At 41.8% G+C, this 14,783-nt stretch overlaps 4 protein-coding genes across 4 annotated transcripts; 2 read left to right on the plus strand and 2 right to left on the minus strand.

Annotated features, from left to right (window-relative positions):
- Positions 1 to 1,066: 1,066 nt before the first annotated feature.
- On the plus strand, positions 1,067 to 1,780 carry EAF02_003375 (uncharacterized protein; the record flags this gene model as incomplete). Its single annotated transcript, XM_038899423.1, has 1 exon — positions 1,067 to 1,780. One exon carries the CDS (start codon positions 1,067 to 1,069, stop codon positions 1,778 to 1,780), a length of 714 nt encoding a protein of 237 aa, XP_038760350.1.
- Positions 1,781 to 2,110: 330 nt separating this feature from the next.
- On the minus strand, positions 2,111 to 3,534 carry EAF02_003376 (uncharacterized protein; the record flags this gene model as incomplete). The annotated part of the gene is made up of 4 exons (XM_038899424.1): positions 2,111 to 2,978; positions 3,029 to 3,114; positions 3,172 to 3,409; positions 3,468 to 3,534. 4 exons carry the CDS (start codon positions 3,532 to 3,534, stop codon positions 2,206 to 2,208), a joined length of 1,164 nt encoding a protein of 387 aa, XP_038760351.1. The 3' UTR covers positions 2,111 to 2,205.
- A 1,354-nt stretch (positions 3,535 to 4,888) lies between these two features.
- On the minus strand, positions 4,889 to 6,200 carry EAF02_003377 (uncharacterized protein; the record flags this gene model as incomplete). Its single annotated transcript, XM_038899425.1, has 4 exons — positions 4,889 to 5,510; positions 5,597 to 5,710; positions 5,756 to 5,966; positions 6,020 to 6,200. The coding sequence occupies 4 exons, from the start codon at positions 6,198 to 6,200 to the stop codon at positions 4,889 to 4,891; spliced, it is 1,128 nt and encodes a 375-aa protein (XP_038760352.1).
- A 3,827-nt stretch (positions 6,201 to 10,027) lies between these two features.
- EAF02_003378 (uncharacterized protein) lies at positions 10,028 to 13,309 on the plus strand (the record flags this gene model as incomplete). Its single annotated transcript, XM_038899426.1, has 1 exon — positions 10,028 to 13,309. The coding sequence occupies one exon, from the start codon at positions 10,028 to 10,030 to the stop codon at positions 13,307 to 13,309; it is 3,282 nt and encodes a 1,093-aa protein (XP_038760353.1).
- Between the last annotated feature and the right edge of the window lie 1,474 nt (positions 13,310 to 14,783).

Raw genomic sequence — 14,783 nt, forward strand, 5'->3', positions numbered from 1 at the left:
TAGGTTTGGTAGTCTAGAAATAGAAAGGTATATGAAACATACCCGCAGTCGTCACGGTACTGAGATATAATATTATCTGTTATCCCGAAAGTCTACTCGCTACTTATCACTACTACTTCCTTTTACAATCTAGGTACTCACTACTATACGACGTATATTTCTCTCACTGATCAAATCTAAGATCTCACATCCCCGGATTTTCGTTATAGCATACTTCACACTTCATATTTTACATGAATCATCATCTACCCACTATCAACTACCATTATCAATTATAGCACAATTCTCCAACTTAATCCAATCTGATCCAACATAAATCCCACTCCCCCCTCCTCCCTTTCCATCCACCAATCCCTTTATTCCTTATCCTTTATTCTTTATCCTTTACTCTTCATCCTTCCTTTATTCCACCACAACACAGAACAATGCTTTATTCCAACGATCTAGTACCTATCTGATGCTTAATCACTACTCAGCAATCCAATCCAATCTAATCTAACCATCCTCCCTCCCCCTCTCCCTCCCACTTTCATTCCCAACAACAAAGAACAGGTAGTTACGTAGGTACGTAAACAATATCGGGATATCGATCATGTGATTGAAGGATATTATATCTTGTGAATTGCGGGTAGGTAGGTAGATACCTAGTACTAGCCAGCTTCTTGTAATTCAATTTTTAATTTTAATTTTAATAATGAAGAATGATTATAATCGTGACAATAATACAGAGGTGTTGATACCAAAAAATGAAAATAGCAGCCGCAACAGCAAAAACAAGGACAGAACAGGATAGAACAGAACAAGATTAACAAAAACTGAAAATGAAAGCATTGTTTTTCACAGCACAGCACAGCACAGTATCAAAACAACATCAAAACAACATCATAATCAGCAATATAAATTCTCTCTCCCATCCCATGTATCCCATTTTTCTCCAGGCACTTGCTATCTACTTACTTACTCACTCACAACCAACTTTCCATCTTAGACTTCTCCCCGAAATCCAAGCCAGAAAGCCAAGAGTAAATCAACCAGCAAAATCCAAACCCAAACTAACAACTTCAACATGCCGAACCCCTCTCAAAACGAGCGTCTCGCATCGCGAAGACGAAGTTTCGATAGCAGCATCAGCAGACCAACCATCGTTCCTCCCCCAAGAATTCGCTCGAATTCCCTCTCTTCTCCCTCTCCCTCTCCCTCTCCCTCTCCCTCTCCCTTCCCCTTCCCCTTCCAAGCCAGACGTTTCCGCCTCAGCCCCCATCAGCGTAACATCAACTCGAACGAATATCAAAGACAACGACTCATCGACTTCCAAATCCAGACCGGACTCAACGATATCCAATCGCAGAGACGACGAAACGAGGAGCTCCAGGCCGTCCGTTCTCGCAGACGACGAAACGAGGAACTCGAGGCGATCGAATTCCAACGACTACGAAACGAGATACTCGAGGCGCTCGAAGCCCAAAGACGAAGACGTACCGTCTACGCAGCCGAATATCAAAGACAACGACTCATCGACTTCCAAATCCAGACCGGACTCAACGATATCCAATCGCAGAGACGACGAAACGAGGAGCTCCAGGCAGTCCGTGCTCGGAGACGACGAAACGAGGCACTCGACGCTCAAACTCAGAACGACGAGGCGGTTCAGATCCAGGTGATGGAGGCGGAGGCGGAGAGGCTGCTCGTGGAGATCGAGGAGAAGAAGAAGAAGTTGCAGGAGTTGAAGGATCAGGTGGAGGCGGAGAAGAACGATAAGAAGAGGAAGACTTCGGAGTAGGTGGATGAGAGCGAGAGAGCGAGAAGAGGGCAGTTGATCCGAGTATTTCTTTTGTAGCTTTCTTCTTTTCTTTCCGACGGACTCAGGTAAGTCAGTCTTCTCCTATGTATTGAAAACCTCCAAGCGCCCCTTTTTTCTAAAAAAAAATAAAAATAAAAAAATATCTATCTATGTATTTTGGTAATCTATGACCCAGCAATGAACGTGACCATCAACTTACAATGAAATTATAAGCCTTTTGAAGAACTTGTGATATCAATTTTCACTCTAAAAAACACTAGTTAGTATGTAATCCAACTGTATATATGTATGTACTTTTCCAAACCCGACCTTGAGTTCCACCTTGAGTTCCACCTTGAGGTTCTCCTCACATTCCTCCCTATCCGTGTAAATAATTTTAATTTCCAAAAGATTTCTTATCCGTATCAAAACAAAACCGGAATCGATCCTCCAGCATTCGAGTCCTGACTACCACTACGTTTCCGCTGAGATCTGATTTCCGCCAACGCCGCCTGATTAACTGCACTCTTAGTGTAGATATCCACCGCACAACTAACTTCTACAAAATCTTCCATTTCTTCACTAACGGTCTTGAGTTTTTCTTTAACAGATGCTATCCCTTCATACCCGACAATATGTCTTGCTGGCGGATTCTCGTGACCTCCTATCGCCGTCAAAGCATGAACAGTTTCCATGACCAACTTATCTCTCGATTCGCTAGGTAGATTAGGAAATCTCGACTCAATGGTACTTTTCCCAGTTTGTGGTTCCATCCGCGTATCCGGATGTGAATTTAACACGTGCGTTAAAACTTCCCTCAACTGTGGAGCCGGATTATTCTGAGGTTCATACTGTGGTAATTGTGGAGCGAAAGTAATTTTGTTTGTGAGTAGGGGGATTTCTTTATTCGGTTGAACGATGGTCAATTTTATATTGAATGGAGCAATCTCATATGTCAGAGCATCACAAAATCCTTCCAAAGCCCATGTCGCAGCACAATACATGGACATTCCCGGTGTGCCTATGTGTCCCGTAATACCAGTAAGAATCAGGATATGACCATCGCCTTTCTGTCGAAGATGAGGGAGAGCGGATTTGATAAAATTGATCTGACTGAAGTAGATGGCTTCGAATTGATCACGAACGAGACTTTGAGTAGCTGGATTTGTCGAAAGTTCTTCCACCGTACCAACAACAGCTACACGCGTATCAGCATAGCCTCGAAATGAATACTTCATCACAAAATACCTTCTGATGAAGAACACAACAAAATATCTATACGACCGAATACTTTGATGGCCTCGGCAATAGCTGCCAAACATTGTGATTTGGCCCTATCAATAATTCAGCATAAACTCATCCCACGTTACGACAACGGAATATTTAATAACCTTCCATCAACCCTAATCCCTCGAATCCTATCTTTCCAACCCTCACACTGCTTTTTACTACTATTGCAATCATTAATGAGTTCCTTGAACTCTACACATCGCTCATCATCCTCGATTTCACTCGGCGGTAGCCCAGCAGCTACATAATCGCCATGTTTGAGGAGAAGCCTAATTAACCGAACAGACAATGGAGATAAAGCGGAAGTCAAGAACCAAACCCGAGGTGAATTATGTGTAGCTATTGTTTCTTCTTCTTAGTAGGGGAACATCTGTACACAACGAATGGCAATACACACGAAATGATGCAACGGGGATTTTCAAAGGATTGTTTGAAGGGCCAGCTTCTGAATTTTTTCGTTCCATGGTCAGATGGTAGCGATATCGAAAATATATAATATCTACAAATAATCGCGAATTATCACAATCGAAAGGTGGCTTTGATTGATGAGCTATGAGTGAGGTTTGAAGTGGTTGAGGAAATCACATGGATGAGGAGATGTACTCAGATCACGTGAAGCGTTCTTCTGATAAGGGTGGCTCTACGTAAGCAAAAAACAGGCCACCAAGCCGGAATTTGATCACCATTCAAAAGAACATCAACAACTAAGATCTCTTCTCGATATAATATTAAATAATTAAAACACTTATATCAATACAAAAAAGACTCAAATTTCATTTACTTTTTTCAAATTTCAATATTCAATTTGAAATGAATTTATAATCTATTAAAAAGATCTTTAAAAGAGTACTCAATTTCCGCCTGTTTTTTCGCTTATGTAGAGGGTAGCCTCACGAAATTCGCGCCAATTCATTTCAACTGAGAAAATCTGGGGTAAAAGCTACTAGGTACCTAGGTACACCATCTCTCCCCTCTCAACTCTCACTCAAACCATAACTTTCCCATCTCAGAAATATCCCAACCTCCCTAACCTCCCAAACATCCCAAACATCACAACTCTCACAAACTCTCACAACTCTCACAACTCTCACAACTCTCACAACTCTCACAACTCTCACAACTCTCACAACTCTCACAACTCTCACAACTCTCACACTCTCACAACTCTCACAACTCTCACAACTCTCACAACTCTCACAACTCTCACAACTCTCACACTCTCACAACTCTCACAACTCTCACAACTCTCACAACTCTCAAACTCTCACACCTCTCACACCCTCCCCATAGCGCACTCGAAATCTACTTCTTTACCTTATACCTACCTACCTCCTCTTACAGAATGATCTCTCACTTGTAATCACAATCAACAAATACAAAGTTCCAAGCTTCTGAGAGGAAGCAATATCAAAATAAAATTATTCTGTAAACCCTTTCCTTTCTTTGAATGTGAGACGAACGACAAGAATAATAGCAAGCCAGATTAGGAATATACTGATCCAGCAAACCAACAAATAGACACCATTACTTTCCCTTCCGCGTCCTTTTCTTCTTTTCTATCTTCCCGTTTAAAACTCATACCTCGGAAAAAGCAGTTTGCGAAAATGAAGAGCCCATGCTCACCAACTTCGAATCAAGTAAAAAATGATAATTGATGACACCATGAAACTACCTAAGCATTACAAAGATATAGAGAACCCCATTTACCACAAGCCGCAAAACGAGATGCAGAATGAGGCCTATTTCCACCCGTTACCGGCAACGACAGTCATGCATGCATGTGCATAATCCCATCTCTTTGATTGTATGCATAGACGTCTACAAGAAGTATGCTGCAAGACCACCAGCAATGGCAGCAAAACTCAAACCAATAGAGGCAGCACCTGCTGTGACTTGAGTTGGTTTGGCAGCAGCCACAGTACTACTAACATTATTTACGGACCCAGGACCTGAGGGTGGATTTACACCATTGGCTATTGTTGCAGATCCAAGACCTAAGGATGGATTTGTGACATTAGTAACGGTAGTAGATGCGGAACTCAATGGCGAATTTGTGCCGTTGATAATGGTACCAATTCTAGTACCTGAGATGGTAGTATTGCCAGTTCTGGTGGCTGTACTGGTATTAGTCCTAGTACCAGTGCTCGAACCAGTGCCGGGTGATCTGCCAGAAGATAAACTAGGCTTGGCGACCGTTTGATCGTAATAGTCACAAGTATTGTTTGGCGCCAGAGGACATGTATTATCGGTACAAATTGATTGCAACTGTCGTCCTTGTTTGGGAACAATAGTCGTTGGTGGCAGGCAACGGTATCCAAATGATTCTTGGAGTGAGTAGCCGATGGTCATAAGATCCGAGTCAGAAACACCAAAGGATGCAGCGGATAACGCAACTTGTTCGATGAAGTAATTGACTTCAGCATCAGAAAGATCCATGAATCTGTTCAATGTTGTCAGAAATTTGCCATGGTTGATGTCATAAACTCGGGTGCAAAAGATGAGAATATTGTGATCAAGTTGACATACTTATGAACATTATACTGAGATGCAGAACCAGAATATCTCGGGAAATCAGCACCACCTTGTTTGGAACATGAAAGTAATACACCAAAATACTGGTAGAGATGGGTCATAAGTGAACTATTATGGTTAGTAATGTTTCGTATCATTTATCAGGAAGCTCACTATTGATTGGTTGTATCGGAATTGGCAGGCTGGTAATTACGAAGACTTTCTGCTCCTCCACCATCAAGAAAGTTGACAGATAATGGTTTATTCCCTCCATTGGTAGAGACGAGTCCACCGTTGAAGTATGGCAACAGACTGACTTTGATACCATTGTAAGTTCCATTGGTAAGGATACCAGGGACATTGACACTAGAGGCTGATTGATCTCCTGCAAGAGATTGATGAGTGAAGAACATTGCACGAATTCACATGGGGACTTACCAATATTACCAATGAGAGCCCTGTTGACCACATGGACTAATAATTTCTTTTGATTGTAAGAAGTATTGTCCTTAAACAAAGCAGCAGTGTAATAATCACAAATGCTAGTGCCTGCCTGACGTTGAGCAACAGCCGTAACAACAAGGCTCAGAGCCGCCACAGCAAGAGACTCAAAATGCATGATAGATGAAATTAGGAAGTTTCAATAACGATCTTCAAATGATAACGCGGGAAGAATGATCAAGTTTCAATTTAACCAAAATTGATAGAGCAAAAGTAATCAAGTAATAAAGCCAGCTGAATGTGATGATGATGTTGGTGATGAAGAGAAAAGAATTGGATTGGGAGAAGAGAAAGGGATTATGAATGGGGATGTAAACAGACTGAGTGGATGAGAAGACTTTGCTCTTTCCATAATGTGGTGTCTGCGAATTAGGAAGCGACGCTACTGAAATGAGCAGTTACTGACTTGCTATTAAGCAGCGAGGCGTGTGTTCAGCCAAGGTACGAGGCCAAAAATGGACCGGAAAAATTGAAGCAGCTCTTTGTCGACAATTCATTAGCATATTTTATCTCTTACTAAAGATGAAATGTCTTTCAAAGACGGCAGTCCAAATCTCAAACCTTTCTTCGATAGCCAGTGCAATAATGGAGGTGCTCGAGAGGACAATCCCAAGCGCCTGCTCCGGTGTCTCCTGAAATGTCGACACCGGGACATGCAGAAGAGTCTTTCAATGTCAGAAAGGCGGGTGATTGATTTGATTTTCTGTATTGATTGAATGTATTGGGGAAACGCATTCTCCTTTCCCATATACATCTCAACTCAAATCCTGGGATTATATAAGTCGACAACCATTTTCATCTCAACAAATTGACATCATTGCCAGTAGAAGCTCCAAAAAATCCAGAATCGGTATTACTTTACTCCCAGAATGTCCAAGTTCTTTTCATAGACTTTAGGAATGCAGATCGTAAGAAACACGCGATCTGTTCGTGCGCCTAAAGATGCATCTCCCGTGATAGTGGCAATGATTGTGGGAATATCAGAGAACACAAAATAACAGTAGAGAATGGTAGAGATGAGATAGCATCGGCCTAAGAAATCGCCAAAGCGACACTTGAGTTGCCAGGAAGTGTCCAGAATTGCAGTCCGTAATAATGCCATCCTTAATTGAGGTCTCTGGATAGGTATGTAAACAATATTGCTGCTCGAGGAGTAGTGTTGATTTGAGAGAAAGATGGTTGATGTAGAGTCAAAGACTGTACTGTACTGGAATGAAGTAGGATTGCTTTGCTTTCCCTCAGAGAATGTCTGATACTAAGGAGCGTTACAATCCCACGACGATTCCCAATTCGTAGATAAGTTTCTCAAAGATATGGCTTCCCCTCTCATACTGAACCAATTCGATGCTTACCTGAACGACTCTAATGCCTCAAGCACATATCCTTTTGAATATTTGTCAACATGCAGATTGACGACAGCGAGTAAGAAGCGATAGCTAGGTAGGTACCATTCTGTACTCGAAGTGTCCTATGCATCATCAACGCACAAAAGCCCAAGTGACGCACGTCGCACATCTATCTCACACACAGCTAAGCTGCTAATAACATACGTACCCACCACACTTCACCCATCCACCATTTATCATCCAGCATTCAGCAACCCAAAGATCAGCCCTGTGAATCCCCAATCGAATCCAATTTCGTATTGCGTGGAACAAATAAACTCACGGGTTGGATTGGATTTATTGTCCTGCAGGTGTGTCAAGAACGATTCGAGATCTTATCACATCACATCGCATGACATCGGTGTGTAGGTGTACTCACTCAAGTGTACTCACTCACTCAATGTATGTATGACGAAGTTTCAGCTCGTCATCCCGCTCGTCATCTATCTCACGATCAAGATTTGGTATGTGGTATGTGGTATTTGTTGTAGACTTGTAGACTTGTAATTATAATCGGTGATTACTTGGTGGCTGGAAAGGGATTAGTAATATTTGAATTGATATTCGGTGATGTAGGTATCTAAAACTAATGCCCAATGTCTAATGCCCAATGTATTGTGAAAAGACTCTTAATATTGTGAACATGTATTGTATGGGCATTTATCGTACCTAGGTATTGTGAGTATATCTTTCACCGTTTGACCGACACCGCATTTATGCATTGATGACATAAGGAATGATGGATTTAAATGATGATAGTTTCGGTGTATATTTTGGTGGGTACGGTAGATAGAACATGATTCTAGAAGGCTTCTTGATAGGAGTGGAAAGTCAAGGTGAGTGAGATGTGTGTAGGAGCGCTCGTGGTATTGGAGATGGGATTATGGAGTATGGAGTATGGAGTATGGAGTATGGAGTATGCAGGATAGATGGAATATGGAGGGAGTATGATATATGGTATATGGTATATGGTATATGATATATAGTATATGGAATATGGAATATGGAATACGGACTATGGACTATGGACTATGGACTTTGGTTGACTGGACTGGACTATAAATGGTATGAACTGGACTTTGTGGATTGTGGAGAGAGATCTCCCGGAATCCTTATCGGTTGATGGATGGATGGATCACCAATGGATGACTTTGCTTAGGTATACACCTGGTCTCCCGGTCTCCCGGTCTTCCGGTATATCTACAGTACCGACATATGATATACGATATACCATATACCATATATGATATACATACCTACCTACCTACTCATCAATAGTTGATTCATAAAAACAAAGTACATCCTCGAGTAAAAAAACAAAAACCCAAAACTCAAAACCCCAAACCCAAAACCCCCAAACCCCAAACCTTTCACTCGTATATCTGAAATGGACGGTCAAATGTCTAATAATAATTTGAAGAAAGACCGGTACACCATAATATCTTATCCACATCTGTCAAATCCCCCAGCCACTTTCAATCTTTTCTCCATGTTCCACCCATGCATCGATGGACCTCCAGGGCGACTAGTCTCTAGCAACGAAATATGAACGAGGGGCGGAAATTTGAGACGCATTTTAGATCAAAAAGCAAAAGAAAAAGGTCCCATGAAAATCGGATCGACCATATCCAGATTTAAATTGAAGGTTAGCGTTAGGATTGGCGTCGAAGTATTAATTTCATAATTTCATAATTTGATAATTTGATAATTTGATATTTTATCAATTTTATATTTTACCAATTTTACCAATCTTACCCAATCTTACCCAATCTTGAGCCAATCTCTCTTCAACACATACAATACGATCAATCAATCGTCAATGTTAGATCCTCTTTTCTACCACTTCCATCATTTCTTTTTCCTATTCACTTATTATTATTCACCATTCACCATTCACCATTCACCATTCACCATTTACTATCCTCTCTTTAATTCAACTCGTCTCCATTGTCTCCTCTTTATTCCTTGCACCTACATTAAATTCACCCTACCCTCCCTCGTACCTATCAATCATTCCATATGCTCTACTCACCACCAATCTATGATACTCGTTACACTCTCGATCGTATTCCTTGAAACTTTCCGCTTTCCGAGAGCTCCATCTCCGTCCATCTCCATCCATCTTCATTCATCTCCATTCGTTCCCATAGAACAATTGAAAGGGGGAAACAGAAGAAGAAAAAGAAGAAAAAGCAAAACTCAAAACTTCCAAGAACCAAGAATTCTCCACATCAAGAAAGAACGAGATCACAGAATCAAGAACATCGTCTCGTCTAGTCCCTTCTGCAAGGTGCGGTGTTCAAGACAACTTGTGGACAACGACCCACCCTCAAGAAAATCATGCAAGCAACCGCCTTGAACGACGAACTACGAAGCCTGTAACAGGGCGTCACTCGAAACAGCTTGCATTACCTTTCACCTTCTCTTTATCCCCAAAACTATTATGTTTCAACCTTGCTTATGCTGCTAGACCATCACTCTTTTAAGGTCTCTTGTGAGCAATGCGCCTGCGATTTCCTCATTAAATTAATACACCTCTAATCAGAAAACATAATCAAACATGGAGAGTACATCACTTATGACTCCTTCTACCTCGAGGCTTGCTCCTCCATTGCTACACCCAAGATCTTCCTCGAGAACAAGATCCCCAAATAGATCCTCAAGTCGATCACATATTGCCGATGACCTCCTATCCGACCTCACGCCCACCACAACCCTGCAAGCTTTCACTACACCCACAGGCAAACTGAAGACTAGCATCGAAGCTGCTTCTCCTGCGGATCGAGCATTCGGCATACGAGCAACGTTAGCATCCAAGAAAGTACAAGAATGGTTGGATGAATTATCAAATTGGCCATGGCCCCAGACTGGGGGATCCGCAGGATTCGAAGCTCCCGTCTCTTCAAAGAAAATAAAAGTATCACCACCCAAGTCGGACAATGAAACGGAACAACAGGACGAAGAAGATACAGAGCCGCAATATTGTGGGAGTCTTTTATTCGATCAGGTTGTACGATATGAGTATCGGATAGAAGAAATTGGCGAAGGGATGGATGATTTGAAGGTGGAAGAAATAAAACGTCGGGTCTTAGATACACACTTTTCTGCGAATTCTCGACCTCCCGCTTCTGCTTCTACTCTTGCCGTGCCGGCTTTCCTTACCTCGTATACGATGATGGATGATTTCACAGCTATAGTTACGGCCACGGTATTGCAGGCATTACCGAATTTGGCAAAATTGACGCGTTTATTAGATATATGGGGTATTCGTCTCTCTGTACTTCGCAGAGTGCCGCCTTTGTTGCTTGGGTTGGATGATGCGGAGATGGCGTTAAATTCGGGATGGCAGGCTATAAAGATGGCAGGGGCAAATGCTACTGGGTCTGGTGAAATGGGGGCTACGGTTCTTTCTCGCCAAACTTTCGAAGTCATGAAAAATGTTTTACAGGCCAAAGTTACGATTCTTGGGAGAGATCTGGATTATATGCTGGATATACTGGAAGGTAGGATGGATACCTTACCCGATAGCTGGTTGGATAGGATGGAAAACCTTGAACGGGATTATGGCGAATGGGTTGTTTCAGCAGATCGTAAAATTACAGATGGAGAATTGGCCGCAATTGCGACTAAACAGGTCGAGAAAGATGCGGCACGGGCAGAAGAAGCTAGAGCCCTATCAGCATCTGTGATTGAAAATGGTCCAATGGAAGGGAATGTGAATATTCACGAAATAGAGCCCACGACCCCCCTTCAAACGGAGTCTATTGCCATCTCCAATGGGTTGTTGTCTACACCAGCAAAAACACCAAATCCATGCGCTGCTCACGTTCAAGACCACGAAGCTACGCAATCTTCAATTGCGAAAAGCCCATCTCCACCTCAAACACCATCTCCGTTATTAGATTCTCATCACTTAAAACAAGCTGGAAGTGGGTCGCTCTCACACACTCCATTAACTCGCTCGTCTAGCGTCAGGAGCTTCACCAAAGTTTCCAAATTCGGACATACTTTCGCAAATGCATTGAGACGTACCATTTCGAATGAGGAATCACCACAAACCTCGAGCCATGAACTACACGTCACAGCTCCAAAAGTTTCTATACGACCATCATCGGCGATTCTTGATACATTTCCGAGTCCGACTATGAAGTCCCCTACAGGATCTAGACTGCCAAGATTGCGCAGTTCGAGCTCACCCCATGTCATCGGAATAGAACGGGGATTCTTTACTTCCAAGGATTCAATTACTTCTCCAAAGAAGGATTCTGTCTTGAATGCGCCAGCTTCTAGCATTGCCTTAGCGAAACAGCTGGGCATTTCTTCTACATCCCACGAATCGGCGCAGAATGGTCATGTGAAAGCCCGGAATATGAAGGCACCAGCATATATATCTCGCGCGTCTCACAATTCTACAATAGCGAGCAGTGATGGTGCTTCAGAAAGTGCTCAAAGGCTCGGTCCTGATGGGATGGAATTCGATATTTTAGATGCACAGATGGAAGCACGCAGACCTTCCATAATTGTCGATGCTTCAGATGATTCACTCTCGGACCGCTGCGAATCTAAAATGACGCCAGAGGCTAGTCCAAGTCCTGTCGATCATGACTCTGATGGAGCATCTACTGTCACATTTGAAGATTCCCCTCTTCCACGAAAATGGTCACATGATCTTCAGAAATATGATAACACTCCACCCGGTTCTCCACCAGGAGCTCCAACCAAAGCTATACGTCGCCCTCCTCAACTTCTCGAAAGTCCAGATTTCTCCCACCTAATATCCACACCCGATTCTTCTTTTTTTCCTAGTGGCAATGCTCTCGAATCTATCCCTGCCTCGCCCGTCAGCAACAACAGCGATGACCAGCTGCAACAACAAATTAGTTCTTTACTTCAATCAATTCCAGCGCATATTCGGCTTCGCTCCGAACCAGAAGAAAAGCCAGATACTAAAGGAATTCGTCCTCGGAAGACTCGTCGCTCGGTTACTCCCTCGATGCCTTCAGTTCGTTCGCAGTCTTCAATTGGCAGCTTACGTGCCCCAACTCCATCATTTACCCTCGCTCCTGCGTATGCAAAGAGTGGCACTCCGCGTCACAGACCTCAGAACGGTAATCCAGAGATTAAAGTTTATCATTTATCTAGGTCAAGTGGTGAAAAGCCGATTAAGCTTTTTGTTCGCTTAGTGGTTGAGAACGGTGAAAGAGTCATGGTACGTGTTGGAGGTGGTTGGGCCGATCTTGGAGAATATCTCAAAGAATACGCAAGTCATCATGGACGAAGAGCTCCAGTTGATACCGATAAAGTTGAGGTTCAAGATTTACCGTCACGTATTCCCTCTGGTGGCTCTACTGTTCGTGATAATGGACGTACTACACCTGGACCTGGTCGTAACACACCTGGTCCACGTTCTGCATCCGCGATGAGTGTTCGTCCATCAACTGCCATTGATCGACCCAAATCATCCCTTGGTGTTCGCAAAACGAGAAAATCTACATTCTCTTCTTCTGATGCAGTGCCTCCCCTTCCAGCTACACCATTTGCTGAAGTTCAACGTGAATCAGATACCAATCAGACCCCTCAATCAGCAGTATCTAGAAGTTCATCAAGATTGGATTGGAATGAAGAGGACACTTCTTTGGGCCTTGCTGGGCCAAGAGGTAAACAAAAGGAATTAGATCAGAAAGATCTTGAATGGGTTGAAGGTATGAAGGAGAAAGTCATGCTGGCAAGTACGGAGGAGAAAGAAAGACGTAAAGGTGGTCACAGACAAAGTCTGGGAGAAATGGATAAGGTTGGAGGTACTAAGAGATTGTTTAGAAAAACCTCAAGGTTGGAGCTATGAGTGAAGAAGTCTACATCTTCTTGCATTGCGATCGGATTCTTGTTTTGTTATTGCATAGCGTGCGTTGTTTGCTTACTTGGGAAGGACTTCTTTTCATTTCATTTGTATGGAGTGGAGATGGAGGATACTAAGTAACGGGATGGATGGATGGACGGGTATAGCTCAATGAAGGTCTAGCTGGCTAGCATGGTCATGATATGATATGTCATGCATGATGGACTAGCGGATGGATTATAAAGCTTTTTTTTCGTCTGGGATATAGTTATAACGGGAATAGGATGGATTTGCTGGAGTGGGTTAACACGGGATTAATGGATTCACCTCGCAGATTATGGTATTCATTGTTAATTGGAAGGTCGGATATAGGGTAGGATAGGGTAGAGCACAGCATAGCATAGCATAGGTATCAATCAAAGGATGGAAGGACAGAACAAGGATACTTTGACTTGACTTGAGATTCGAGGGATAAATAGGTACCTACTTGAGTTGAGACACTTGAGGTCTGGAAGGCAGGGTGTCGGGTACTTTAGTTGGGAATAGGAATTGTGGAATAGGAATAGGAATAGGAATAGGAATTGGAATATAAATTAATGAATACTCCTTTTAAAAAACATTTTTTCTTGATTTTTGGTTTTGCGAGGTTTGATTCCACGATTTTGATTTGGAATTGAATGGATTGTATTCTTGAGATGAGATGAGATGTGAGATGAGATGAAATAAGATGAGATGAGATGAAATAAGCTGAATGAGAGAGATTAGTAATAGATCGATAATAAATAATATTTGTTTAATCTTATTAGATCTAAGAGACAATTAATAGAATTAAAGTTATAATAATAGAGAGAATAATTAATAAGAAAATAAAGATGAAGATAAGATGAGATGAAGATAGATGAAGATGACGATGAAGATGAAGATGAAGATGAAGATGAAGATGAAGATGAAGATGAAGATGAAGATAAAAATAGTAATAAAAAAGAAATATAATTTAAGGATTACAAGCTAGATTAGTATTTAAGTATAGTAAAAGAGATGAGAGGTGAGAGGTAAGAGGTGAAAAAGTAAGAGAGATAAGAGAGATAAAGGGGGGGAAGGTATATATATATAGATAGATGATTCGTATTTAACAATTAAAAATATACTTACTCGTAGAAACTCTCATTATATAGGTAATCTAATTATACTTATTTCCTTACTATCTCTATAATCAATACAATATAATTAGTCGTTATATTCGCTATGTTAAGAGATTATTTATTATATCAAGACGACTTAATATCAAAGTAGGAAGGTTTACAAATATATCAATATCAATAATCATCATCATCATTATCATCTATCGAATCTTCTTTATCATTTACTTCTCCTCTCATTCCTTATTTCATATTTCATTTCTCTCCGACTCCGCATCTGTTTGTACCCAAGACACATATTCGACGCCCAACTAACTCACTTATAGACAAATTACCTAATC

This window comes from Botrytis sinoallii, assembly GCF_014898435.1.
Source record: "Botrytis sinoallii strain Bc 23 chromosome Unknown BSIN_005, whole genome shotgun sequence".
Taxonomy (NCBI): domain Eukaryota; kingdom Fungi; phylum Ascomycota; class Leotiomycetes; order Helotiales; family Sclerotiniaceae; genus Botrytis; species Botrytis sinoallii.